At 44.6% G+C, this 26,599-nt stretch overlaps 1 protein-coding gene across 1 annotated transcript; it reads left to right on the top strand.

Moving 5' to 3' along the window:
* Positions 1–1,152: 1,152 nt before the first annotated feature.
* On the top strand, positions 1,153–26,599 carry LOC309797980 (A-kinase anchor protein 13-like; the record flags this gene model as incomplete). The annotated part of the gene is made up of 16 exons (XM_082646341.1): positions 1,153–1,220; positions 3,363–3,429; positions 7,055–7,190; positions 8,610–8,722; positions 9,306–9,458; positions 10,079–10,329; positions 12,641–12,766; positions 12,883–13,000; positions 13,886–14,134; positions 17,643–17,719; positions 18,254–18,435; positions 18,562–18,638; positions 21,293–21,487; positions 24,583–24,744; positions 25,188–25,258; positions 25,954–26,599. Coding segments are annotated over 16 exons (2,090 nt in total), but the record flags the coding sequence as incomplete, so codon positions are not given.

The following is a 26,599-nucleotide window of genomic DNA, read 5'->3' as shown; positions in this document are numbered from 1 at the left end:
GACCCTGCCCTAGAGGAGCACTCAGTGGAGGAGAAAACCATAAGATTATCCAACGCATTGTGACTGGTGGTGTTAGGGAAGAGACCTGTGAACCGAGTGGGCATTGAGGAAGGAATGGGGAAAAGCCTCTGGGGTCTGGGGTTCTGGCAGTCTCCATTCTAGTATCCTCGTAATCCATACGTAGGAACCAGGAGAGCATCCTGGCCCATGATTCGTGGGTTACCATAGGCAGGACCTATGGTGCTTCCTGAATCCGGGTGTGAAGCGTTGCCTGATGGGTGGTATCTGTTGATTTTCTCAGGCAGTCCTTTCCTGGAGAGATGCTCGACCTCTGACCTCCTGGCATAGTTCTGCTTTATGACTTGATAGCAGCAGTACAAGCTGATGATGACCCTTGTGAGGCAGAGAGTGGGGGGGGGGTGTTTACATAAGTGGCCCTTGTGGGTCAAGGAGTGAGAAATGAGTTGAAATAAGTTCGTGTCCTTGGAGGATTATGGGCTGTGCTCCATCTTTCTGGAAATGTCCGTTCATCTTCAGGAAGTCTCCTACTTCCTCTCGAGTCAGGGCTTCCAGAGGTACTTTATTAGGGTGGTTCTGATGACCTTTCTTCTGCGGCTCTTGACTCAGTCGGGGTGTTGCAAAAAGTTCAGGGTAGTTAGGTTTCCAAGTCAAAGGACATAAATAGGTAGATTTTCAGATTCACATTCCACCTTTGACACAGCCATACAGATTTCACAGCCCCTGTTAAGGGGCTGTATTTATGTATTATTTGTGGGTGTTATTAAACGTATATGTAAATGTCTATATATGTAAATACATATCATTTATGTATTGTTTGTGACTTAGACTCACATATTGACAGCAGACGCTTTCACTTTAGTTTTGTAGCCTCTCAGCTTCCTGCCCGAGAAGATTCAGATTTCTAGTTTTTATTAATCAGAAATCACATCTGCTCTTGTTTCTCCTCCTCCAAATGACATCGCACGCCTGCTTCCTAGAAGAGGGCTGCAGTCTGTAATTTCGGCTAGTCACATTCTGACCTGTGAGCGACTTCACCTGGCAGTCTGTCGGTTGCTGGGGCAGTGGAAAAATCAGTCTGGGGGATCTGTTTGCTGTGTATTAATGTCACCTGGGGTTTTGCTCTCTTTTCAGGTTGTAGTGCTTTTGTCCACAAAGGCCGTAGAGAAAGTCTGGCCTCCTGTGCAAAGGTCAAAATGAAGGTAAGACACTTCTGGCTAAACCAATAAGATCTTCAGAGGTGGGAGATTTGGGGTTGTAGTTTTTGTTTATTTTCATCATTTGGTACCTACTTTGAGACTAAAATAACCAAAAATGATTTTTCTCTTCTTAACACACTCGAGAATTTGTGGCTTTTGGAAGGTAAAATGATTTCAGAGCTTCTCCATGTTAAATGCACATTTCTCTGTGATTTTAATCTGTGTCGCCGTTGAAGTGGTTTTTTTCTTAACTGTGTCTGCAGACCTCCTCTGCCTTTCACATGCCTGGCTTCCTTCTTCAGGACCATGAGGGCAGCAGGTGGAAATCAGGGGCTCTGACACGCTGATGGGCTGGGGAGTGTCAGGGTTAAACGGGCCTGTCTGGCAGCACTTTTCTCCACAGGCTCGTGTGGATCACATGACAGGAGCAGGAAGTGTATGATGGTACGTGCTCTGAGTATGCAGCTGTGTGATAACAGGCACTGCATATCAGAGCCCTTAAAGAGTACGAGGCTGGGGGCAGATGGGCGTTTAGGTGGCCTGTGTGGTTTTCAGTGTTGTAGTCACTCATAAATGTCTTTGTTCCTTGTCAGAAGAGTGCTCTCCAGCTCCATCTACACAGATGCTCAGCATGCTGTGTGCTTCCAGTAACCAAACACATTTATCTAGTGCAGTGGCCTCAAACTGGAGTGTGCATTAGAATCACCTGGGGGGCTTGTTATAAGGTGACAGTGGGCCCCACTCCCAGAGCTTCCAATTTGGTGGGTGGGGAGGGGGCAGGAACTTGCCTTTCTAATAAGTTCCCAGATGATGCTAATGCTGCTAGTCCGAGGACCACACTTTGAGAAGCACTGAACTCTAGTGTAAAGATGACAGACCTCTGTACCCTAGATCTTATTCAGTCCATGGACATAAATTTTGTTTGGCTCATGGAGTAATTTTTTTTTTATTTGAGTTAGTGTATTTATTGAAAAATCGTATTTCACACCAGTTTGGATTTCTGATTTCTCCTGAAGAAATGGAAGATCTCACAGCCCTGGTATTTCCCCTTACCCAGCATTCCCAATTCCCCCCTTGCTCTTTTTCTTTTTTTCCATAGTACTACTTATCACCTTCTTAGGGTCTACTTAACAACTGTATTTATTGTATTACATTTACTTTTAATGTTCTGTACCTTCCCCCCACTAGAATGTAAGCACTCAACTTGCCAAGTGATCCATCAATAGCTCCTGAGCACGTAGAACAGTATCTGGCCTGTAGTTCCTTAAATGTTGGAGAGGTGGGTGGTGGGTGATAATCTACTGGGGCTGAGTGACTGCTGCCTCCTCTAGACAAGATATACAAGCCCCAGCCTGCCACTCCCCCCCTCCTCCAACTCGCCTCTGTCCTTTGTTACCTGCCCGACCCCACAGGCATTTGAGTTTGTGATCTCTGGTAAGACTGCTGTTACTGTGAATGTGCTATAGAGAAGGAGAATGATAGGGATACAGCATATCCCATAGAAAAGAATGTAACCTGAAAGGGGGAGTTCCATTTTAAATGGACCCTTTTTCACTAATGATTTATCTCAGACTAATTGCTTCAGTCTGTAATTTCTCACACAGTGTCTCTGTTCCATGCTACAACAAAAGTCTTAAAATTAGCACTTTACCTAAGAATTATTTAACACCTTATAAATGCGAGTCACTGGAGAAAGAGAAACAAAAAAGGCACAGATGCCGCTCTTAAGGAATCGGCATTCTGGTGGGGAAGATGGACAAGCAGACGATGACCATAAATAAGGAAAAAACTAGGTGGGGGCACATGCAGGATTCTAAGGGGTGCCAGTCACTGCCTTGGGTGAGGAGAAGAAAGAAGCTAACAGATGGCTCTACCAAGGAGGGATTATCTTGAAATAGAAGAATGCCATGCCTGTGAAGGTGAAGAGAGCATTCCAGGCAGAAGAGACGGCATTTGCAGGATCACAGTGCTTGGCGGGTTCAGAGGGGAGCCAGAGTGGGTGGCTTAGGACTAGGGTGCTGAGGACCATTGGCAGGAATAGAGCAGGGAAGTAGGAGCAGCTGGCTTCCTGCTCTAAGCCTCTTGAAACTTGACAGAAGATAAATTGTAAATGCAGGGTTCACTCAGGCTTTCTTTTCCTTTCAGCAGCCCAAAGGGAGCCTTCAAGCACATGACACATCTTCGCTGCCCACGGTCATTATGAGAAACAAGTGTAAGTAGCTCGGCCCACGTCTCATGATTCCTTTTCGCCTCTCTGGTTCAGGACTTACCCATACTTCTGTAGTATTTACTTGTTATTCTTAAGCAAGATTTGAATACCTATTTTGAATACTTAGAGAAGGCTGCAGTTTCATTGACCAAAAGCTTACCATTCTACCATCAAACTCTCTGGAAGGTTCTAGAATAGTGTGTGTCTTCGCTTAAAAGGCAGCACCTTAGCCCTGTGTGTCTTGAAATTTCTCTTGCGTGAGTCGACAGTGAAACTCGCTTTTAGCAGCGGTACAGTTGCATCAGATGAGATCTTGCTTATAAACTTCTTGACAAACTGTGGAGTTATGAAAATCTTTTTTTCCCCAAGGACTTCAGTGGTACACAAATTGGATAAATCACACCTCTCCCATTCACATCAACCTGTCTTCTCCAGTCTGTGCAAAGCTTCACTTTGGTTTTACTTAATATTTTCCCCATTTCATTCTTCATTCCCTATCTCATTCCTTTCCCCTCCTCGGCACGCACTGCAGTATACTTCATGTAAACCTCTCTAATCTGCCGTATCTTTAGACATATGTGTACCTCTGGAAATATCTCTTATGATTTTGTGCGTTAAATGTAAATTAGATGATAGGACTTGCTTATCCATTCTGCTGGGGTTTTTTCCACTCAATATGGTTTTGAGATCTATGCGTGTTACTATATGTAAGCTATTGTCTCAGATCGCTGCATGGTGTTCTTTCATAAATATATACCACATTATAATTATCAGTTCCCCCAAAGATGGTTGTCTGAGTTGTTTCCAACCCCTGTCATAAAGATGCAGTAATGAATATCACCTAAATTTGCTCTATGGGAGCCCATGTGAAACTTACCCTCAGGCCGTGTTTTTCAAAGGGTAGATCCTGGATCAATTAGAAGTGCCAATTCTTGGGCCCTCCCCAAACCTACTACGTCAGAGATTCCAGAGGCGGAGCCCAGTGATCTGTGTTTTAGTAGATGTTCCAGGTGACGGTGATGCACACACTCGAGCTTGAGGACCACTGCTCTGTGCCCGACTGCTCTGAGTGCTTCCAGATGGCCCCGGAATGGCTGTAGAGACTGTGCCACCAGGAGGGTGTGGAGTCCCTTTAGACAGAAGTCCAATTATTGCCCATCTTTGCATGTGGATTCCTAGAAGAAAAGTTGTGCCAGACAGTCACCCACTTTAACCAATGATCCAACCCATTCCAACACCTTTTACAAGTCTAATCTTCCTTAAACTTTTGTTCTGTGACATTATCCCTTATTTCAGAAACCTTTTTTTTTTCTTTCAAATCAGATAAAATAGCATTTTTCCAAAAAATACCTATTAGGTCTGACCCCCGCATGTATTCTTATTCCTGTTTTACCCGTTTTATTCCTGAGGTAACGTAGCGGTAAGAGTACAGATTGTGGATTCAAGTTGGATGGGTCTGAGTCCCAGCATCCCACTTAATAGCCGCATAACCTCGGACGTTTACTAAATCCCCTGTACCTCGTTTTCCTCCTCTGTGAAAGGATGGTAATAGTATCAGCAGGTGGTCATCGGGTTTAAGTGAGATCACACCAGTGAAGTACTTGGTGAGAGGCCTCCTTCAGTGTTTGCTTTCACCACTACCATCACCATCACAATTAAGGATGCTGAGGCTCAGAGAGTAGTTAGCAACTTCCCTGAGTGGAGTGGACTGGTTTCAACAAAGGAAAGTTGTTGTTTTCAACCCCCTATGCTGCCTTTTAGATGCAGGTTGTTCTTGATAATGTTCAGGGCTCTGCATGACATGACTTCGTTCTGCTTCTCCAGCCGTTTCACTGATCCCTTATATACGCCCCTCTACTTACTTCCTCTTCTGCTTGTTTTCTCCCTTTCACATTAATAGAGTGTTTCTGCCTTCCTTCATGTAATTCTCCTCATCAGAATGTCCCCTTTTTCTGTTGACTTACCCACATCCTACTGTTCTTCAAGAACGGGTGTTTCTTCCTTCATCAGATTTTATCTGCTCAGCAGCTTCCCTTCTGAGACACTGAGGATGTGCTCCAGGCTCTTGAACACTTGAGCATGTTCTCTTCCCTGCCAGTTGCCCTTCTTCCCTGTTGGTGTGGGACCCACATCTCCTAGTTTCCTGTGTGCTTCCTGCAGGAAGGGTCTGGTCGTGTTATAGGGTAGCATGTTTCTGGTGTTTATTATATCACCTTCTTCTAAACAGAATTTGAATTGGAAATTAATGGTTTTATTAATTTTATTAAGTCAGAAACATCCTGTAATACTGTGAAGCCATAACAGCTGCCCCAGTCTTATTTCCTTCAGCTCCTGATGCTCCTGGGGATGGACAGGTAATGCAGCAGTTTAGTTAGCTACCAAGGAAAAATAATTTGCTACCCAGATGGCAGTGTGACTACTTTAGCATGAAATTAGAGCTCCAGTTTCCTCTTTGGTCAAGTTCAAGAGAAGTATGCAGTATGAGGACAAATTAGCTATGTGACCTCAAACACATGTTGCATTTTCCTCATCTGTAAATTAAAGGAATTGGTCAAAACCTGTGTTCTCAGACATTGTACAGAAGAATCGCTTGGGGAGCTAGTAAATGTGTAGGCTCCCAGGTCCCACCTGCACAGAACAAGGAGGGCTGGGAATTTGCATATCTCACCAGCCCCTGACACGTTTCTTGGTAGGTCCTCCCAAAGAACACCAGCCTGTTATCTCTGAGGCTCCTTTTATCCTTAAAATTCTCTCGGTCTCCTTTTCTCTTACTTTGAATTAGTTTAAATTTTTAAATATATGATTCTTTATCCTCACTGCCATCACACCCCACAGGTGAACCGCTTTTTTTTAGTTTTATATTTATCTTCCTTAAGTTTCTTTATCATAATGAAGCAAATACCAATTTGGATTATTAATTATGTTTTTAAAACATAAAAGGTGGTCTGTTGCACACTTTATTCTGCACCTTGATTTTTTTTTTTTTTTTTTTTTTGCGGTACACGGGCCTCTCCCTGTTGTGGCCTCTCCCGTTGCGGAGCACAGGCTCTGGACGCGCAGGCTCAGCGGCCATGGCTCACGGGCCCAGCCACTTCGCGGCATGTGGGATCTTCCCTGACCGGGGCTCGAACCCACGTCCCCTGCATCGGCAGGCAGACTCTCAACCACTGCGCCAACAGGGAAGCCCTGCACCTTGGTTTTTTTCCCCCTTAATATGTTATCTGCAGATCTGTGTCAGTTCATGGAGAGTGTCCTCATTTTTTTTTAAAGCTTCATAGTATTCACATGTAGGCTGTACAATGATTGATTAACTGATCTTCTTTTGATACTCAGTTTGCTTTTACCAAACTTTGCATTGAATAACTTTGGACATATGTCATTTCAAATATAAACAAGTAAATCTTGTAGAATAAACATATCCTAAATGGAATTACTGGATCAAAGATAGGCATTTACAGTTTCAACAGCTATTGCCAAGTTGTCTTCCATAGAGTTTTTGTACCTATTTACACTCCCAGGGTAAATCTCTTTTAAAGCAGTTTGCTTCTATTTGGCATTCATCAGGTGAGTCAGTGCTGGTGGGCATGTGTCGGTGATACTTCATTTGGTGTCCTTTCGTTCTTTACAGCCTCCCAGCCCAAGGAGCGCCCTCAGTCCGCATTCCTCCTGGCCCATGAAACCACTGCCGCCCCCATGTTTGCTAACAGACGGTCCCAGCAGAGTGTGTCGCTCTCCAAAAGTGTCTCCATTCAGAACATTGCTGGGTGAGTGGGGATGTAAAGCTAACACAGTTGACATCTAGGTGACAGAGCATAATAATTTATACCATTTGACAAAAAGATTGTTTTAGAAAGAAATGTATAACGTAATGGGTTAGTGCTACAGCTGAGTGGGGTGAGGATTACACTTTGATGCACCATCATGATCGCCATTTTGTAGCAAGGATCCCCTTTAAACACCATTTTTAGGCCAGTTGTCCTCTGCTTTTATACATGATCAGCCCTGCTTTTCAAGAACCTGCCTTCTAAAAGGATGATTTTCAGATCAAAATAAGAAGTGGGAATAGGAAAAAAGATTTAATTCTGAATGTTTGGTTTCTATCACTTGTATTTTCATATGTCACACTTTTCTGTTGGTCAGATGAACCTGGGGGGAGGGGGTAACTGTGTTCTGTTTCGCTTTTTTTTTTTTTTTTTTTTTTTAAACTTGCCTCTTGACTCTTAAGTCATGGGAGTGAATAATGGGCCGGGTACTACAGTAGGTTCCCCATCCCTCATCTGCACTGAGTTCCTTTTATGGTCCCTCCAGAAGTTGCTGTGGCCCCTGATTGTTCAGGCCTCGGCTGTCTGTGATTAGCACGGGGCCAATTATGATGTTGCTGGCTGTTTGGGGTAAGATGCCTGCCTTCCCATCCAGTAAAGAAGTCATCTCAAATGTAGGACTCAAAACATCTCTTGCAGCTCTCTTAACCTAGGCTGGAGGAAAATTCCCAACTGAAGGATGCAAATCTCCTTTTGTCTGTGTTTCCTAACCTCTGTGCTGGCTAATGTTTCCTCCTCATTAAAAACAAAGTTTCAGGGATTTTTATGTCGTTTTGTCTTTCTATTGTAATTAACCAAAGGCTTTCTTTTCCAAGTTCTTATGTTATCCAAATGAGTTTATATTATGACTTTTAAAAGTTGGCCTTTAAATAAAATTTAGTTTTAAATGACTCTGGCTTACTTTTGTGTTGTACCACAAACATCTACTGGGTGCCTAATGTGCTAGCTGGTGAGTTGGGCTCAAGAAAAGTTGGAAGAATATGGTTTAATATAAGGGCTTGGTCTATAGTTATTTAGGGAACACAGGGAAAAAGTGTAGTGGTTAGACATGAGTTTCAAACAGAAAAATTTCTTATATAATGTGCATGCAGTTTGAAGGAAGAGCATTCTCCTTGCTACCTATCGTTAAAAAAAAAATCCAAGGCTCAAAAAGTTCATGCTTGCAGTGATGTTAAATGCCTCCAACCTTCCTTAATAGTTTGTGTTGCATATTGCTGGGTACCTGACCTAAGTAATTTGTCTTCCATCATTGTAGTACTTGCAGCCAGCTGTCACTTTCTAGTTTGTCAGATCTTCACTTAAGACCGGAAACTGTGGCTTCTCAGAATGTATCTGACGGTATGTGTTTCCTTTTGCCCCCAGAGTTGGCAATGCTGAGAACATATCAAACACCTGGAAATTCCTGTCTCATTCAACAGACTCACGAAATAAAATCAGCAAGGTCAATGAGTCAACAGAGTCCCTTACTGATGAGGGTAAGCAGAAATCACGGCATGTATTGTGTGTGTCTGCAGAGACTTTGTGCCATCTCCTAGAATGCAAGAACTAACGCATCTCCTGCCTCTTCCTTACTCCTGTGAAACTTCTCTGAACTGTCTGTAAAGCATCACATGCTTTATAATGAGTTGGTAAACCCACTTACCCTGTTGTTAGATGGTTGTCCACTGAAGGATGTCATTGATTTTAATGTGGTCAGATTCTAGTACAAACGCTTCTCCTTCCCCTAGACTTTGGTACACGTTCAGTTCTAGCTCTCTTGGCACAGCTGTAAGCCTACTCTCTTAAACAAGTCAAGTCACCAGGACCCTGATCATGTCTTAATCACCTTTGATTTATGTGACGGTTATCACCCTTAACCAATGTCTTGAATATAGAGTATGTCACTCTGGAACAGAAAATGATCTTTTCTAATAGAATATATATTCTATGAACATCCCTGTATTAGTGTAGAGTGTTTATGTCTCAGGAAATTATCACCATGAGGAACGTCCAGCAGAGGTTTTTTTTAGAGGTCACAGATGCAGGATTCTGATATTGATTTTTTTTTTGTATTTTGAGGAGTAGGTACAGACATGAATGAAGGGCAGCTAATGGGAGACTTTGAGATTGAGTCCAAACAGCTGGAAGCAGAGTGCTGGAGTCAGATAGTGGACAGCCAGTTTCTGAAACAGCAAAAGAAAGATGTGGTCATACGGCAAGAAGTGATTTATGGTGAGACTCTTCATGTGCTCTGCTAATATTTGATGTGCATTGTCTGGCATTGTTTATTAGGGGATTTATTGGGCTATGTCAAGTCAATTTTCAAGTATGTAGCATCTCAAAGATTTTCTTTTGAAAACTTTGAGGTAGAGAGACATCTTATTTCTATCCTTTACTCTCTCTGTAAAATTATATTCTTTAATTTTATTGGACATTTTATTTAATATGAGTGCTTATTTTGTGATAGTCCTAAAAAGAGATCTCTTGTGACAGTACAGTTTAATTCCTCAGCTACAGTAGAAACTAGACTAAACACAAGTCATTTCTGGGAAATAGGAACGTAGTAAATTATGAAGGGTCTTGAATCCCAATGAAGACCACATTGGAAACCACCACTTAAGAGTGATGGAATCCAGTACACCTGTCAGAAAATAGTGTGAGGTCCCGTCAAAAATCGAGGAATAGGATGAAAACACCTTAGGGAAAAGACAGCTGTTGACTCAGTTTTAAAGTTTAAATTGGGCCGTAAATAGCCTTAAGACAAAATTGGGCTGTTAGTAGCAGCAGACACGCTTTGCAGGAGAATCCTCCAGGAGAGCATTCCTGACCACTGAGCCTTGTCCCTCCCCCAGAGCTGATGCAGACGGAGTTCCATCACCTCCGCACACTCAAGATCATGAGCGACGTGTACAGCCGTGGCATGACGGCCGACCTGCTCTTCAAGCAGCAGTTGGTGGAGAAGCTCTTCCCCTGTTTGGATGAGCTGATCAGTATCCACAGCCAGTTCTTTCAGAGGATCCTGGAGCGGAAGAAGGACTCTCTGGTGGATAAAAGTGAAAAGAACTTTCTCATCAAGAGGATTGGGGATGTGCTTGTGCACCAGGTGAGCAGCGGGTGGGCGCCTGGTGCCTCTCACACGCACTGGGGGCCCCGTAGCTGTGCATTCACATCCTGGCTGGACTGCTCACGATCTCTGTGAGCTTAGGCAAGTGATTGCAGCTCTCCGACCCTCAGTTTCTTCTTCTGTAATTGAGGACAGTAGATTTTCTCTTTTAATGCTATTTTAAAATTTAAGAGGTAATGTATATATAAAGTACCCAGCATACATGGTAGATACGCGGTAAAAGCCAGTTTTTCTTCCTCAGAGTCTGTACCAACATCAGAGATACTATAGTTTAAGAGATCAAAAAATAGTTTTTGGAAGTCTCAACTTCAACTTGTGCCTCAAATCAAAAGGCTCGTTTATCTAAAAACCACCTGAGACTACAAACTTGACTAAGAAACTAAGAAACTGTAAAATAATTCATAAAATATTTCTTGCTAATATTTTCATCAGGGTATGGTATGGTTTCAATCCTACGTCAAAAGCAATTTAGCTAAAAGTTGTTTTGATACTTTCAGATGTATATGTCATAGGCAGTTTCTAAATGTTTCTTTTTTAAAACGTTCTTTTTGAAAGATGAATAATGCTAGTATAACCTTTATAGGCAGAGGGGATCGCATCACATCTGACTAGCTCTTTCTCACCGGCAAGTCTCTGCCTCCTTGTGGAAGCAGAGGCTTACTTGCTGGAACATTTGCCTGAGAATTGGAAATATTGTCCTTTCGTTGTCCTTCCTTGAGTCTGTACCCCTTGCCCTATTAATTCATTGGTGCCTTCATTCATTCATTTTTCATGTATTCACTGGGGATTTACTCAATACCATGTGGAACCACAAAGGTAAGTATAGTGTAGACCTCTGCTTCATGGAACTCATGTTCTAGGAGTGAAGGATAGGCATGTCGTGAAGTAAATGCAGATGCAGTGTAGTGAATGCGTTCACACTGGTGGTCAGGGCCTCAAAGTGGGCACGGTCAGCTCTGCAAGTGAGGACCCTTCCTCCCCAAACATCCCCCTCCTGTCCTTTTCCATGTTTCTCCCTCTGCCCCTCCTCTCCACCCTCAGACCTGCACTGGTACTTCCTCTGACCTTGTAGCTCCTTGTATTTGTGCATGTTCTCTAGTAAGATGTTAGCCCCATGGTGTCCATTTGTTGGTTCTGAGCGCCAGTGCCAGAGTCACCCTTTTAGGGCACTTGCTTTGTGATGGGAGCCGATCACTTAAAAATCTCTCTGCCTCAGCTCCTCTGTTGGTAAAGGGGGAAAGGAAAGGCTACGCTGAACGTTTTTTCAAGTTTTGGGGTAAGGATCAAGCTGTGTTGCCTCCAGAGATTGTTAGTCCAGCGGGAATTGATGCTTAGCACGTGTCTTGTGGACCACATACAGAAACTCAGCGGTTACCCCACAGTGAACGTAGCTTCAGATGAGTGGTTGAGATTGCACACGCTTGGGAATGAGGTAAGGGCCATGCAGAATTGTTAGGCCTGCTGGCCTGAGGTAAGTAGGATAAACAGATCCCTAGGTAATGACGGCCGTTTCTGATGTCTTGCTGACTTATCAGGATGACTTCTTTGAGAGTGCTACCTCATGAAAGACTTCTAGTGAGTCTCTCTGTTTTATTACTGTGTTACGACAAATGGGAGTTAAAACACATCTTGCATTTCTTACGTGCACAGTACATAGATATCTCTGTATTTATTATTTTTTAAATATATATAACAGCTTTATTGAAATGTAATTCATATGCCATGTGATCCACCCATTTAAAGTGCACAGTTCAGTGGTTTTCAGTATATCCGTGACTCTTGTGCAGCCGTCGCCACGGTCCGTTGTAGAGCATTTTTATCATCGTCACCCCCACCAACTTCCCCAGCCCTAGGCAACCACTGATCTACTTTCTCTGTGGGGTTGCCTATTCTGCACATTTTATATAAATGGAATAAAGCAATATGTTGTCCTTTGTGATTGGCTTTTTTCATTCATACGTTATCCATTTATCCTCTGATGAACACTTGGGTTATTTCCACTCTGGGGCTGTTGTGAATAATGCTGCTGTGAACATTCATATACAGGTTTTTGTGTGGACATATGTTTTTATGTCCCGGAGCGGAATTGCTGGGTCATATGGTAACTCTATATTTACCTTTTTGAGGAACTGCTAAACTGTTTTCCAAAGCTCCTGTACCATTTTAATCTTTCAGTCTTTGGAGGGAGCTCTCTTGGGTTTCACAAGTAGACTGGAAACTTTGGACAAAATGGTAATAGGAGTTTAGCACCCTGAGTTATGGCATAACCTCTGTTCTCTTTCCTCTGCAGTTTTCAGGAGAGAATGCAGAACGCTTAAAGAAGACATACGGCAAGTTTTGTGGGCAGCACAACCAGTCTGTAAACTACTTCAAAGACCTCTATACCAAGGATAAGCATTTTCAGGCCTTTGTGAAGGTATCGATGTGAAACGGTGGGGATTTCCCTGTTGTCCAGAGCCTTGTGTCACTGTCAGTTTTGGCTCGAGCCTTCTCCCTTGGGTAGATCCTGACACTTGGTTTACTTCCTTGCAGAAGAAGATGAGCAGTTCAGTCGTACGGAGGCTTGGAATCCCAGAGTGTATATTGCTTGTAACCCAACGGATCACCCAATACCCGGTTTTGTTCCAAAGAATATTGCAGTGTACCAAAGGTGCGTCTCTCTCTGGACTCAGTCTTGTTTGCCAGTGGACTGTTCCAGTCTGTCCAACAGCACTGGAGACCCCGTAGAAGAACTCTTTTACGTCGAGAAGGTCTAAAAGAGAGCCTGTGTTTTATCTGAAAGACAGTTTTCTTGAGTGGAAACATAAAGTGTTATATCAGCAGACTTAGGGTGAATGAGAGCAAGAAGGGACGGAACCACTTAGTGATCCCAGTGAGAGTTCAGTGACCTAAGCAACTTGTTGCTTGTCCCTAGACTGGGAGGTGATTCCACCTACAAGTTGTAGAATCACCACTGTTTCTCGTTTAATCACTACTTCGTAGTTTCTCTCTCAGCTAATCCTGCTCCTGGGCAGTTACATTAAGGATTAGGTAAAATAAAGACATAAATAAAAAACTGGTTGCTCCTCTCCCTCCCTAAAAATGTTGGGTTCCTTCCACTTTAGAACGTGGCATATAACTGCATGTCATCTGTATCTTTGAAACATCTAACTTGATTTAAACTCTGACAGAGCGAGGGGTAGGCACGTGCCCTTCGACGTGTTGGCTTCGCTCTGCCAGCGTGCCCACAGAGGGAGGACAGTGATGTGGAGCAAGAAGGCAGGGTCCTGGGGCTCCCCTGGTGGCGCAGTGGTTGGGAGTCCGCCTGCCAATGCAGGGGACGCGGGTTCGTGCCCCGGTCCGGGAAGATCCCACATGCCGTGGAGCGGCTGGGCCCGTGAGCCATGGCCACTGAGCCTGCGTGTCCGGAGCCTGTGCTCCGCAACGGGAGAGGCCACAACAGTGAGAGGCCCGCGTACCGCAAAAAAAAAAAAGAAAAAGAAGGCAGGGTGCCCCTCCTTCTGCCCAGTAGAGACAGTTATTCTTTCATTCTCAGACAGTGAAGTGGAACAGGAAGATCTAGCTCAGTCCCTGGGCCTGGTGAAGGGTGTGATTGGAGCTGTGGACAGCAAAGTGGCGAGTTATGAAAAGAAGGTCCGTCTCAATGAAATTTATACAAAGACAGATAGCAAGTCGATCATGAGAATGAAGAGTGGTCAGGTGTTTGCCAAGGAGGATCTGAAGTGGAAGAAGCTCGTGCGGGATGGGAGCGTGTTTCTGAAGAGCACAACAGGGAGGTTGAAAGGTGAGGCTCACTCTCGTCAGAGTCTTAAGCGTGTGCCAGAGGGCAGCGGGCAGAATCCAGATGTCACCAGGTTGTTCCCAGGGACCCATGTCCAGATGCCACACAGGAGCAGCAGGCATTTAATTGATCTTAATCTTGTATCAGAAAAGACTGGTTTGAGATGGCTTACAAAACCATATAGAATACAGTAAGAGAACGAGGAAATGATGCAGTCGGGAAATGAAAAAAAAAATTTTTTTTTAAAGAACAAAGCAAAGGGTAAGATTCATACAAAAAAGCAAGGTGTTAAGGAAGACGTATTTTCCCTATGAAAGAGGGGCAACACATTTGGGGTCAGGGTCTCTGGCAAAACAATTGCTAGGAGGGAAATACCATCAGTTGCACAATTCATAGATTCTCTGAGATTAAATATACATCACTCGTTCCTAAGAGATAGCAGAGGAATTTTCAGCTCCTGAGACCTTAGAGAAACGAAAGTTTAACTCACAGCAACTAGATTTATTATTAAACTTTGTTTTTCATCTTTTATCTTTCTCTAAGCAAAAGAGGTCATAAAAGATACTCACTTTCTGTTTGATTTTAGTTTTTACCTTTTAAATGATCAGCCCCATCAAGTGAAAGAAGTTAGGAGGTTTGTTCATTCATCTGTGCATCTGGTTTGTTTGTTTTTTTTGGGTTTTTTTTGTTTTTAAAGAAGATGTTGGGGGTAGGAGTTTTTATTAATTTATTTATTTTTGCTGTGTTGCGTCTTCGTTTCTGTGCGAGGGCTTTCTCTAGTTGTGGCAAGCGGGGGCCACTCTTCATCGCGGTGCGCGGGCCTCTCACTATCGCGGCCTCTTGTTGCGGAGCACAGGCTCCAGACGCGCAGGCTCAGTAGTCGTGGCTCACGGGCCCAGTCGCTCCGCGGCACGTGGGATCCTCCCAGACCAGGGCTCGAACCCGTGTCCCCTGCATTAGCAGGCAGATTCTCAACCACTGCACCACCAGGGAAGCCCCTGTTTGTTTTTAATAATTGTTTTCATCAAACCTGTATCCTCTGGGCCTATATGGTAACTCTAACCTCAGCAGTAGCCTTGAGTATACCCAGCCCACCTCCCTGGCCTCGGTGAGCTGAGCACACAAAGCAGCCGAGTGCCATCAGCCCCGCTGACATAAAACTCAGGTGAGTGAAAATGTGTGCTTCTCTCATCGCCGAGGTATAAGTAATGCTATAGGTAGCTGCTCTGGGAGAATTCCCAGGACTCCTTAGCTAGGGTCTCACCATGCTCAGACCACATAGTAAAGAAATCCCAGGCATTCAGCTGCTCTCAAAGGTGAATGTCGCAGGACACCCTGCATGAGAAGTTGGGCTGAGAATGAAGAGACTTGTAAAGAGGTTCTTGCTCTGCAGTATGACGGTTGCCAGAATAGAGAGGGTTGCCAGAATAGAGAGGCGTGAACTGAGGACAAGAGGAGGGAGCCAGGCAGAAGGGAGGAGGAAGCGTGGAAGCGTGGAGCTGAAGGGTCTGGCCCGTCGGGAAGGGTGGGCAGTCGGGGTCTCTGGCAGCAGAGTGAGGCAGGAAATATGGCTGAAGAATCGGCCGGGGGCCAGGTTGGGGTGGGTGCGTGCTCCAGACTAGGGAGCTGACAGGGATGCTGGTGATGGGAGTGAGCGAAGAATGGGCTCAGAATGGAGGGTTTGAGCAGGAAAGGGGTGAGTGAGTTAGAGTGTGTGTAGTTCAGCTGCTAGGGGCAGGGTAGTGGACAGCAGGGGTGCGGAGGTACCAGTGACGGAGACGAGGGCGGTTGTTGTCGCAGGGATCCGGGAAGGGCTCCTCCGGGCAGGGTCATCTCAGAGAGAAGAAATACCCCTTCCTGCCACCAGCCAGCTGTGCCTCTCACTGTTCCATGATGAACTTGAATTGTGCAATCCCTGCAACTCCTTCCTTCCAGCCCTGATGCTCTGTGATGTCCTGAGACCACAGTTGAGGGCTCTGGCCTCACCGCCACTGTGAGGCCGTGTCGGAGGTAGCCTGATGGTAGAGAAGTACCTGCCCTCTCTTGTAAGGATGGGTTTCCTAGAGTTGCTGCCAGTGCTGTATTTTCTTTACACAGCAGTTTATTTATTCATTCCCGAAATAAAAACTAATAGATTCCAGCTGTTGGAATAATGTTGCGGTCAAAGCAATGGCACAACGACAGGTTTTGTGGCCTAAAATGTCTCCAGTGGAGATAAGAGTTTGGTGTTTAGTCATTTTCACCCCCAAGTGAAAATGACTTGTGCCAAGAACAGCCAGTCCTGTGTCGGGTAACCCTTGAAAGGGGTAGGATTGTTTTTCTCTGATCTACTGACGCCGTGATCACGTAAACTTCAGGATTCAATAAAGTTGAAACTTATGTTTTAGAGCTCTTTTTTTTTTTTTTTGGCAGACACCTGAACTATTTAAAAGTAAAGTTTAAGAAAAAAAAAAACCTGTCAAAACTAATGGTAGTGCATGGAAAATTACTGTGGTCTAGGCTGAAAAACTAGACCACCCTAGGAATCAGACATCCTTGCTTCTGTTTTTCCTCATAGCTTTGCAATGAATTACACAGAGAGGGCACCCCAGTTTTGGCAGTAGTGGTAGAAAAGGCCAAGAGGGTCCTGCCCACCCAGGAGGCGGCTGCATAAGTCAGCCCGTTGTTTTCCCAGAGATTTGTAGGCTCCCCTTTCCAGAGTGAAGGTGGTACAGAGGGACCTGTTAGGTGTCAGTAGACGGCTCACCTCCAGGGAGGTCCCACTTTGTCCTTAAGGGAATAATGGGAAATGTCACTTCATACTCCTAGAGGATTAGAGCAAGAGTTTGTGGCATTCTTTTGATTCCTGGATCCAACTAGAGATGTTAATTTGGCTTTTGTTTTGTCTTAATTGAGAAGAAGAGAAGGCTGTTTCCACGGTGCAGAGGGGTTGAGGTTGACTGTGCTGTGTTGGAGCTGGGAGCGGAGCCACTGTACTCCGTGTACCTGTGACGGCAGCGGGTGTTGTCTAGCCATCCGTGTCCTCTAGGATGTGTGGATGAAGCCTGCCTTTCATTAGACTGAGATATTCTTGTACATCACCTTCTGGCAGCCTTCCTGTCTGCTGTCCGGCGCCTTTTTCCCATTACTGTGATCAGAAGTTGAGAAATACTATGACCTGAGTATTATGACCTGTAGAATGTGTTGCTATTTTGCATCTGTTAAAGTCCTGCTTTCCAGCTTTACTCTTAAAGTATTTATTCTTAAAAATCTTGCCTTGTGGGATATATCTTTCCAGCACTGAGTGCTTAAGCCTTCCCAAGACAAGGCTTTGGTGACAAGTTCCATCTTAAAATGCCTCTAAAAATCTAATGACCATATCTGGACCCTGCAGAAATGTCAAGCCCTTGCCTTGGGGGAGTGTAATAATGTGCTGTGCGGGTGTGTTGCTGAGTTTTCCTCTAATGAAGTGCCCTGAAGGTGCTTCACCGTTCAGTGGCCATTGTTCTCTCTTCCCTTCCCCCGTCTACAGAGGTTCAAGCGGTCCTGCTTACTGACATTTTAGTTTTCCTTCAAGAAAAATACCAGAAATACGTCTTTGCGTCATTGGTAAGCTGAATTGTTTGTCTCTGCTGTTTGTAATTAATAGTATTCAAACGCGTGATGGTAGGTGGTGAGTGTTAACACTGTATTACTGCTCTCCCACCTTCTTAAAATTGGCTCAGGACAGATGCCTCCGAGTCATTTCTTACATACCCTTGCAGTTTTCTGCCCACCTCCCTCCCCACCAATTATTTTTCTGTTCCCTCATAATCCTTTTGAGAGCCTTTGGCATTTGATCTAAAAAGAAATCTGTCACTGGAGTATGTCTCACACATTACGTATTACAAATCTTGCCAATTTATAACATTGCCAACCAGATTCTGTGACGAACCGGAAAGGACTCATCGTGCAGAAAACAGGACTCGAACCTTGATAACCTTAAATTTTCGTTTCCTTTTTGGAAATCTTTTTCTGTTGCATAAAATGTGAGTGAGCCGTATGCTTTTAAAAGGCATCTAGTCTTACCTTAGACGGAGGTTGTTTTAAGAGCTAGAATGTTGTATCCGTGTCTTAACGTCTGCGCTCTCCCCCATTTTCCAGGACCAGAAGTCAACGGTGATCTCCCTAAAGAAGCTGATTGTAAGAGAGGTAGCACACGAGGAGAAAGGTTTGTTCCTAATCAGTATGGGGATGAAAGATCCAGAGATGGTGGAAGTCCATGCCAGCTCCAAAGAGGAGCGGAACAGCTGGATTCAGATCATCCAGGACACGATCAGCACCCTGTGAGTCACACACCCTGGCCCACCCCTGCCTCCTGGTACCTCTGTGGTTTCATAATGGTTGGGCTGCCATCAGACTAATCGACATCTTCAGAATGTGTTGTTTTGTTGTGGTTGTATTGGGAACAGAGATGAAGATGAAGGAATTCCTAGTGAAACTGAGGAAGAAAAGAAGATGTTGGACCCCAAAGCTCGGGAGTTAAAAGGTAAAGCTGGTGGAAGCAGTCTGAGGCCCTGTCTGGGGGCGTCTGCAGTCCCATGGAGTCCCCGCTGCTCCTCCATCCCAGAGCCGTCCCGGCAGGCATGTCAACCGAGGAGGGGAATAGCTCCTAACAAAAGAGAGACCAAATCTGAGCTGGCACAGGTCCTGGTGAACAATGGCTGTAGGAATGTGTCTGATACTAGATCGAGGGGATGTTGGGTCTCTCGTCTCGGTATCAGTGTCCTTGGACCCTGGTGACGGTCTTTGTACTTTGTCACAGAAGAATCTGCCAGAATTCATGGTCACATCTAAGATTAAAACAAGGAGAGAAAGGTACTTGCAGAAAAGAATTTTCCAGTTGATCCATTTGTCAGTTACCCCCGCCACTGTGCCCTGCGTTCCAAATCCGTCATGAGGTGGTTTGGGGAGAAGTGTGCCTATGGGTTACGTTTGACCACTCTCTGTCAAGGCCCTACTGTTTCATGTAGTCTTGTTGGCATCCCTGCAAGCCCTGTATTGCAGTCCCCACTGTGTAGGTGAGAAAGCTGAGGCCCATGAAGGCCAAGCAAGCCAGGGTCACACACACACAGTTCATGGCAGAGCCAGGGCTGTGCTCCCTGTCTGCTCAACTGCAGGGCGCAGTACTCGTGCCCCTTTGCCGGTGCTTGCTGAGTGTTCTGAAGTAAATACGTGTTGTGCTTTGGGTAGAAGTAAGGCCCAGAGTCAAGTAAATATAGGCGCCCAAGGAGTTTACTTATTACTTCATTCTGTTTCAATGGGGAGAAAAACAAAAAAAGAGATGGACAGATTTAGACTGGAGCCAGTATCACACTTTTTAATCTCTGCCTGTGATTAGGGTGGCAGAGATAAGAACTGCCTTCTTTTCACATGTATGAAGCACCTGGCCAGGCATAACGCTAGGTGCTAGGGGTGCAACGAGCCCTAAAGCACTGTCCCTGCCATCGGGAAACCCACACTCTGGCAAGGGAGATGTACATAAATGACAGGCCATCTAGACCACAGACACATGTAAAGTGTGTAGGACCCACGAATCCTGCCTGTGGTGAGTCTCACAGAGAAGATGACACATGAGCTACATCTGAAAAAAATTACCTCACCAGATGAAGAATAGTTAGGTGAAAAGTGAAAAAGGACTTGACGTGTCTGCCAAGGAATGAAGGTTTGGTATGTCTGGAGAGTCAGGGCTGAGTGATGGGAGATTAAGCCAGGAAGCCACCACATCTTGAAAGGCAACAAAGGGAATGATACAATTTCTTTAGCAAAATTTAGACTTAACTTTTTTAATTGGTATTGACACCAGTTGGGAGAATTGCTTGGGGGGCTGGGGGAGCCCACTGGGAGTGGAAAAGCCAGTTGGGGGACTCTTGGGGTAAATTTGGTGAGAAATGGGCTGGAGGGGGGATGGACATGAGTAAGAAATAAGGAACCACTGTGGTGGGTGGTGGGACAGAGGGAGGAGACAAAACCGCTCCCAGGTTTCCAGCTGGGTAACTGGGGGATGACAATGTTGTTGCCTGAGGAAGAGGCCACAGGCTACCAGGAGGAGGCAAGAGGGGTGGCAAGAAGGGAGAACAGAGGTTTCTGACCTGCGGAGAACAAGGCGTCTAGGTGGAGAGAGCCTCCTGACAGTGGGACTCAGCGGTCTGGTGCTCAAAGAGTGGGTAGGATTTGGGGTGCCTTTTGTGAGTTATCAGCACATAAGAGGTAACTGAAGCCATGGGAGTGACTGAGGTACCGAGAGGAAAGCATGTATAGAAAGGAGTTTAGGATGGAGCCCAGGGCTGGGGGGTGGGGGGAGCCCAGATACTCATTCATGGCAGGTGGCAGGTCTGGTCTGTAAAGTGCTGGAGTAAGAGTGGTAGGAAGAGAGAACCAGCAGTGTCCTCAAAAGCGGATGGGGAGGGAAACAGTTTTATTTTATTTTATTATTCATTCATTCATTCGTTCATTTTGGGCTGCCTTGGGTCTTCGCTGCTGTACGCAGACTTTCTCTAGTTGTGGCTAGTGGGGGCTTCTCATTGCAGTGGCTTCTCTTGTTGCAGAGTATGGGCTCTAGGCGCGCACAGGCTTCAGTAGTTGTGGCTCGCAGGCTGTAGAGCGCAGGCTCAGCAGTTGTGGCACACGGGCTTAGTTGCTCCACGGCATGTGGGATCTTCCCGGACCAGGGCTCGAACCCGTGTCCCCTGCATTGGCAGGCGGATTCTTAACCACTGCACCACCAGGGAAGTCCGGGAAACAGTTTTAAATGGAGGAAGTCATCCATGCTGGAAAAGATGAAATGAAAGACTTCACTGGATTCAGCAGTGAAGGGTAACCTTGGAAAGAGCAGAGGCAGAGTGATGGGCAGAAGCCAGAGAAGAGTGTGTGGGTTGAGAAATAAACAGGAGGCAGGAGAATGGAACAGAGTGCAAGTTCGTTATGTCAGAAATTCTGGTATTTGCCTAGAAAGACCCAGGATAGTTTTCCAGGTAGACATTACAGATCAAAAGCTTGATACTGCCTTCATGATGAAAAAGAAAGTGGGGCAAGCTATGTTCCTTGTGGTTCCATGCGTTACCACAAGGTGGTGCTCATGTCTTAGTCATCTCATCATAGTGAACAGTCAAGTCACCAGATCTCTTCTCTGTGCACCTGCAGAGCAACTTCAGCAAAAGGACCAGCAGATCCTACTCTTACTGGAAGAGAAGGAGATGATTTTCCGGGACATGACTGAGTGCAGCACTCCCTTGCCAGAGGATTGCTCCCCAACTCAAAGCTCTAGGATCCTCTTCCGATCCAACACAGAAGAGGCTCTCAAAGGAGGGCCTTTAATGAAAAGTGCCATAAATGAGGGTAATTTACATTCAGCATCGCCCCCCTCTTTGTCTCCTCCCACAGTGGTTTACACACTAATATTATCTACCCGTTTGTACTCTTGTATTGTAAAATAAATCACAAATACAGAACACAACCCAATACATATTTCACTTTAGTAAATTATTATCAGGTGGACATCCTTGTAACTACTACCCAGGTCAAGAAATAAAATGTGGCCAGACCCCTAAAAGCCCTTCCACATGTCCTGTCCCCATCAGAGCTCTCTCCCTCCCTCCCGAAAGTATATTGTGACTTTTATAGTAATCGCTTCAGTTTCTTTATGGCCAAGTGCCTGTTCATAGACCCTGTGGTTCAGTTGTATTCATGGTTTTTGATATGCCTTTTAGGATTCTTTCTTTACAGTCCTCCACCCACCCCACCACCCCTTTCTTTTCCACACAAATTATCCTTGAGCTTTGACCTGTGGGTTTCTCTTTTTGGGTTTTATTCACACAGGGGTTCTGTTCTTCTGCCCTCCATTTCCTTTAGATTCTCTGCTGGACTTGGAGGCTCAGTTGCTCAGACATAATCCCTTTGGCAAGCTGTGTTACCGTAGTGTTGTGCTCTTTCATCTGGGGACACAAAATGTCTAGTTGTATTCTTTATTTTGTAACATATAGGGAAAACAAGATAAAAGGATAAATGCTTGATTTTTTCCCCCCGTTATTTACCAGTTTTCAAAGTAGTCAATTGATTTATGGTCATTCTCTGAAAGTGACCAGTACTTTTAATATATTATTATAGACTCATGAATTAAATATGTCTGATGCGCTTCAAGTCGTTACAGTTCTTATCCTCATTAAAAGTTAAAGAGGTCCTCTCTTTGCCAAGGAGCACCTCTTTGTGGGGCCTCTGAGTCCTTTTGGCGTGACCCCAGCAGTCTTTGAGAGCTGCTTTGCTGGTTGGTATGTTAAGATGTCCCAGGCTCATCTTGTTTTCTGCCCATACCTGGAATTAGCCATCTTTCTGAGAAGCTCTGGTTTCTTTCAGTGGGAAATGGTGTTTCAAGACCACTGTCTAGGCACTAGGGGTGGTTATTGCTGCTGGGGTTTTCATCGTTACTAGGTTGGGCCTTTTCAGTGGGCCGCTTTGGGGGAAATATACTTGTGTGTGTGCGTGAGGGGATGGGGTAATGAATTCACACGGATACATATTTAATTCAAATTGTGGACTACAGGGCTTAATCTCTTCTATATTACATCTGTATCTCTTTTCTTCCACATTGTGAATCCTCATTCTCAAGGATACATCGTAGAAATAAAATAGCCTCTATTTACCCTAACATACACGTCAGAATAACAGTACTAATACTACTGTCACTAAATAGGACTCTCTTATGCATCCCCATTCCCTCCCCCCTTTTTTATTTACCAGTTGTACTCTGCCTATACTGTCAGCTTACAGCCACTGTATACGGCACTCTCCCCTTTTTAGACCCAACCTGTAGTCTTCATTCTGCAAGAACCACCACCAGTTTTTATCAGTGTCTCTCCAGTCATTTTGGATGTCTAAAGCTTATTCTTTAGTAGATGTCTCAGGAAAGGTTCATGAGGATAATATACCGAGTCCTTGCATACTGGTAATAATTTGTGCCCTTTATACTTGAAAATCTGTTCTGCTGGATATAAAATCCTTGGTTCATGTTCTCTTCCTCAGTATCTTAATTCTCGAATGTTATTTATTTTTTTCTGACGTAAAGCATTGCTGGCAGAGTCTGGCCGTAATTTGATTTTCCCCATGTAAGTCGCATGCTCTTTGCCTAGACGCCCAAAGGATTTTTTTCCCCTAAATCCGAGTAGTTTTACCAGAATATGCCTTGGTGTTGGTTATTCTGGAATGATGTTCTTGGGTTCACAGTGTTCCATTTTGACATAGAGTTTCAGATTTTTCAGATTTCAGAGATGTATTCTTATAGTTTTCCATATTTTTCCTACACCCTTGCTTTGATTTTCTTCTTCAAGAACTCCCACTATCCATATGTTGGATCATCTTTGCCTGTCTTCAATACTTCTTGCTTTCCCATAGTACTTTTTATAGCTTCATCTTTTTAATGTTTAAATATCCTTTCACCACCTATTAAGTCCTTTTCTTTTGGGTTTATTTGCTCTCATATTCTAGTTGTTTTCATTTCTTAAAGGGATACCTTTTTTCCTTTCATTTCCACTTGAGTTTTGCCACCTCCTTTCTGTGTTTTCTGATTCTGACTTAGGTTCTTTCATGTCTTGTGTCATTTTATTAGCTCACTTATTTTATGGACATGTCCTTCTGATGTGCTTTTATTATATGTAGGGAAGTTATGCCCCTTGTTCTTTCTCTCTCTCTGCCTTTTCTTAACTTTGTGTGGGATTTGACTTTGATGTTTTTCTGTTGCTCATTTTTGCGTGAAATACATTTCCTACATTTTTAGGCTCAGATAGCTTTTTTGCTTCATCGGACTCTTCTATTGTTTTCATGTAGTGTTTTTAGAAAATAACAATGGCTTGTCTTAGAAGATTCCCTGCCTCTCTTTCCTCCCTTATTCCATCTGGACCTTCTTTTTCCTTTATCTCTGTTGCTTCTCTGCCGCTCAATTTTTATTCCACTTTCAGCACTTTCTCCTTTCTGTGGGACACTGCTGCTCTAGAAGAGAACCCTAGCTGGTTGGATTTGAGAATTCAGATGCTTAGACTGCTCTAGCCCCTTGACCTCCCTATGGGAGGGGCAAAAAGCCTGCCAGTTTGAACTGCAGTTCTCAAATTGGCTCACCTTACTTCCTAGGGAATTCCTTTTGGCTGCTTTGGATCTGACTCCAGGGGCCATGCTCCTTCCAATAAATTACTCTGCCTTCCCTGTACCCTTTTAAATCTCCTAGGTCTCATGTGAATAAGGCTGAAGAGCTAATCTCTGCATTTCCATTAGAATCCAACTAACGCATGTATCCTGAGCTGAGAGCTTTCTCTGAGCAAAGGAAGTCACGTAGTCACTTTGGAATTTTCTGTTCATCTTCCCTGTACATATAGTGTATTACCATGAGATTTTCTTTTTCCCATTAAAAGGGGAGATGTCAGTTTTGCATGTTTCCTTTCTTCCAGTGAAGATCCTTCAGGGTTTGGTGAGTGGAAGCCTGGGAGGCACACTTGGGCAGGCTGTCAGCAGCCCTGTTGAACAAGAAGGCATGGTAGGCCCCGTTTCCTTGCCCCAGAGAGCAGAGACCTTTAGAGGATTTGACAGCCATCAGATGAATGCTTCAAAAGGTCAGTGGTTTTGAACTCATGTGTTCTTGTGGGCAATCCTTAACTATCACAACTAAAAATGATCTGTACTCTGGTAGCTCCATCTCCTCTGTCCCAATCAGTCAGTAAATGTTTTAGTGAGATCCTAGTAAGTATCTAGCTGCTAAAACACTCAGGAACCGCTATGAATGTCATGTTCATTTTCAGTAATAAAAGAGGTTTTCCTGAGATCTCAGCTAAGCTATAGCCAAAGGGGGGTAATAACACTTGTTTTTCCTTTCTGCTTCTAGTTCTTCTGCATCAGTAAAATTATTAATAATCAGTCACTTAGCTGCCATTGGCATTAATAGGATTCAGAAATATTCTGTCCCTAAGCTATGTATATAGTATTTCCTTGGCTAATCTGTTTTACAACTGCAAAAAAAAAAAAAAAAAAAAAAAAAAAACCTTGTTTGTTTGTTTAGGAGGTGAGAAGGAAGAGGGAGATGATGGCCAAGATCTTAGGAGAACAGAATCGGATAGTGGTCTGAAAAAGGTATTTCTTTCTAAAATACACTCCCTAAGTCCTCCCTGACACTTCCTCTAAATTCATAGTCTTTGAAATTAGCCTACTTTGGTTTTGTTTTGGACGCCCAATTTGCCGTTTTGATTTCCTGTTTTATCTTAAGAGGAAAGCACGTCTCTAAGCAAACAGTACAATTCAGAGCCCCACGTTCTTGGCCGTAGGGCCTGTCTCCAGACACCACGTCTACGTGCACAGCTCTGCCGCGGCCGTGGCTGGACCAGTTTCATTGAGAGGCTTGTTTAAATGCACACATCCACCTGAACTCTTTGCAAGGCTTCAGTAACAGTTCAGCCTCAAATCTTCACTGCCCTGCAGTGAGAAGCTACTGCAGTAAAGAACGAAAACGGGGAAGTCACAGCATAACTCAGACACACGCTGAATATCATTCTTGCCTCAGAGTCTTTGTTGTTTTTGTTTTTGTTTTTGTTTTTGTTTGCGGCACGTGGGCCTCTCATTGTCGTGGCCTCTCTCGCTGCGGAGCACAGGCTCCGGACGCGCAGGCTCAGCGGCCATGGCTCACGGGCCCAGCCGCCCCGCGGCATATGGGATCCTCCCGGACCGGGGCACGAACCCGCATCCCCTGCATCGGCAGGCGGACTCCCAACCACTGCGCCACCAGGGAAGCCCCGTTGTTTTTAAATGCACTTTTTTTGTTTGTTTTATAGGGTGGTAATGCTAAGCTGGTATTTATGCTTAAAAGAAACAGGTAAGAACATTATGAGCTATTTAAAAGAATATGATTTTGTTATAATTGCTAGGTTAGGAATACTCATTTCTGTTTTGCCATGATGAACAAGCTGGGCTCCTGGCTGATCTGTGCAGTTGCGTTTCCTTTCCCTGGCCCCAGGGCCTCGTCTTGCCCTTTTGCCAGAGTACTGCCTCTGCTTCTCTGTCCTTGAGAAGCCCCTTGCTTTCTCTAAACGTGGGCCATGAAGCTCCCATGGTGATTTCTTTCCATCTACGCACACTGAGTAGAATTTGTAGCCACCTTTGCTGTAACACAAGCCTGGCACCAAAAGCCACAGTCTGGAACGTGGCAAATTAACTTGTGGGTAAAGTTTTGCATAATAATTTCTTATCCTGCAACTCAGCTTGAGTTTTCTTCTTCGAGCACTGCTTTTCGCTCTGTGTCACTCTAGAAGTAGCCTTGTCATCTCCTAGCGAGAGATCAGGTCCCCATGCAAGTCCTTCACCTGCCTTCCGCTGAGCTCCGCTGACCCTGCAGGATAACCCACGCCTTTCACTGTTTCCCCATCTCCTTGGGTCCCTCTTAGGAAATCCTCCTCAAGGTTACTACTGTCTCCAAACCTA

This window comes from Mesoplodon mirus (assembly GCF_964341445.2).
Source record: "Mesoplodon mirus genome assembly, contig: HAP1_SCAFFOLD_1328, whole genome shotgun sequence".
NCBI classification, from domain to species: domain Eukaryota; kingdom Metazoa; phylum Chordata; class Mammalia; order Artiodactyla; family Ziphiidae; genus Mesoplodon; species Mesoplodon mirus.
This window is presented reverse-complemented; position numbering and strand designations above follow the sequence as displayed.